The following is a 2,612-nucleotide window of genomic DNA, read 5'->3' on the forward strand; positions in this document are numbered from 1 at the left end:
TTGAACCGCCAGCCGTCTGGTTAGCAGGCAAGTGTCTTAGCCACTATGCTACCAGAGCTCCTTTGCATAGCAATTTTAAATTTTGATAGTTCAATTCGTCTGTTTTTTTCTTTTGCTGCTCATCCTTTTGGTGTCGTAGCTGAGAATCCATTGTCAAAAACAAGGTCTTGAAGCTTTATCTGTTTTCTTCTAAGAATTTTATGGTATTATAATAGTTATTTAGGTCATTGCTCCATTTTGAGTTACTTTTTGTATATGGTACCTGGTATGGTGCCATATACAAAAACTTGATTCTTTTGCATGTGGCTCCCCTGTTGTCCTAGCACCATTTATTCAAGATAACTATTCTTTTCCCAAAGAATGTACTTGACACTCTTGTTGAAAATCAGTTGTCCATAGTGAATGGTTTTATTTGTGAACTCTCAGTCTATTCCATTGGTCTGTATGGCCATTCTTACTTAGTACTGCATTTTCTTGATTAGTATAGCCTTGGAGTAAGCTTAAAATTGAGAAGTGTGAGCTACTTTATTTTTTTTTTTTTCAAGATTGTTTTGACTGTTTGGAACCCCTTGAGATTTCATTAGAATTTAAGGATCAGCTTTTCTATTCTGCAAAAAGACTGTTGGGATTTTGATAGGAATTGCATCGAATCTGTAGATCACCTTGGGTAATATTGACATCTTAACAATGGAAAATCTTCTAATCCATGAACACAAGATGTCTTTCCATTTATTTAGGTCTTTAATTTCTTTCAGCAGTATTTTATAGTTTTCAGTGTATGAGTGTTTCACGTCTCTGGTCAAATTTATTCCTTAGGTATTTTAGTTTAGATGCTATTATAAATAGAATTGTTTTCTTAATTTCCTTTTTAGATTGGCCATTAATGGTGTATAGAAACACAGCTAATGTTTGCATGCTTATTTTGTACCTTGTGACTTTACTGAATTAGTTTTTAGTTTTAGTAGCTTTCTCATAGATTCTTTTGAATTTTCTCTATAGGATCACATCATTTGTGAACAGAGATAGTTTTACTTTTTCCTTTCTAATTTGGTTGTGTATTTTCCTTTTTCTTGCCTAATTGCTCTGGCTAGAATTTCCAGTACAGTACTGAATAGCATAGATGAGAGCGGGCGTCCTTGTCTTGTTCCTGATCTTAGGGGGAAATTTTATTGGGACACAGCCATGTGCATTTGTGTATGTATTGTCTGAGGCTGCTTTCATACTAAAAAAAAAGACAAAAACTCACTGCCATCGAGTCGGATCTGACTCATAGTGACCCCTCCTTGGGTTTCTGAGGTGGTGTCACTACAGAAGTATATTGCCCTATCTTCCTTCCGAGGAGTGGCTGGTGGGTTTGAACTGCTAGCCTTCTGGTTAGCAGTCAAATGCCTTAGGCACTATGCCACCAGAGCTCCTGCTTTCACAGTACAACAACAGAATTGAGCAGTTAGGACAGAGTTCATGTGGCTACAAAGTGAAAAATATTTGTTATGTGGCCCTTTACAGAAAAAAAATGTCTTCTTACCCTCAGATCAAGGTAGGCAAATATGAGCTAACTTTATTTGTTGTATCATGGTGGGGGATTTAATATTTGAAATGAAAAATTCATATCTCTTTGAGAAAAACCACTGCCAATATCAGTTCCCACAGGATATAGCTGCCTTAGATTTTGTCAATTAGTAACTTGTTTTGTGTCTTCTTATTCTCTTCCCTTCTCTTCAAACTCTCTTTGGGGATAGCTAAATAGATGAGGAACCTATCAATCAGTTGATCTAAATCGTGAAGAAAAGACTTCACAGTAGCCTTGAGTGAAAAGAATAGACATCTGTGGGAGCTTCTGTTGAGATAGACAGATATCTGCTATTAATAATTATTTATTTTCCCTATTTTAGATTCTGAAGCGTGTTCCCAATAGTGTGCTCTGGCTGTTGCGTTTTCCAGCAGTAGGAGAACCTAATATTCAACAGTATGCACAAAACATGGGCCTTCCCCAGAACCGTATCATTTTTTCACCTGTCGCTCCTAAAGAGGAACATGTCAGGAGAGGCCAACTGGCTGATGTTTGTCTGGATACTCCACTCTGTAATGGTCATACCACAGGAATGGATGTCCTCTGGGCAGGGACACCCATGGTGACTATGCCAGGTGAGTTGGTAATAAATCATTGGAATCATCTTTGTTCTTTTTAAAATCTCCTTTGACAATTCCTGGTGAAACCATGTATATGAAAGCAACATTTAAAACAAGGTGATAGAAAATGAGACTTGTTTAAGTTTGAACACTTAGTTTCATTCTCATCATCTGCATTGTTTGAATGTTTAACATAAATAAAATTATATGTGACCAACATTCTCAGATATGCAATTCTTATCTTAATACAGGAGAGACTCTTGCTTCTCGAGTTGCAGCTTCCCAGCTCACTTGCTTAGGTTGTCTTGAGCTCATTGCTAAAAATAGACAAGAATATGAAGACATTGCTGTGAAACTGGGAACTGATCTAGAATAGTAAGTAAGCTTTTCCATGAACAAACTATATATGATAAAGTGAAAGAAATAAGGACAATTTAGAGAGAATATAGCCATTCTAAAATGAAATAATAATAAATATATTT

General features: G+C 36.2%; 1 protein-coding gene across 1 annotated transcript in view; it reads left to right on the plus strand.

Annotated features, from left to right (window-relative positions):
• Positions 1-2,612, plus strand: part of OGT (O-linked N-acetylglucosamine (GlcNAc) transferase) — a 54,379-nt gene that overhangs the window by 40,016 nt on the left and 11,751 nt on the right. Inside the window, exons 20-21 of the mRNA XM_007959001.2 lie at positions 1,893-2,145; positions 2,382-2,505. Coding sequence (XP_007957192.1) covers positions 1,893-2,145; positions 2,382-2,505 — 377 coding nt within the window. The remainder of the gene's footprint in view (positions 1-1,892; positions 2,146-2,381; positions 2,506-2,612) is intronic.

The sequence above is a fragment of the Orycteropus afer genome, unplaced genomic scaffold, assembly GCF_000298275.1.
Source record: "Orycteropus afer afer isolate SDZICR_OR568_19922 unplaced genomic scaffold, OryAfe1.0 scaffold01301, whole genome shotgun sequence".
Taxonomy (NCBI): Eukaryota; Metazoa; Chordata; class Mammalia; order Tubulidentata; family Orycteropodidae; genus Orycteropus; species Orycteropus afer.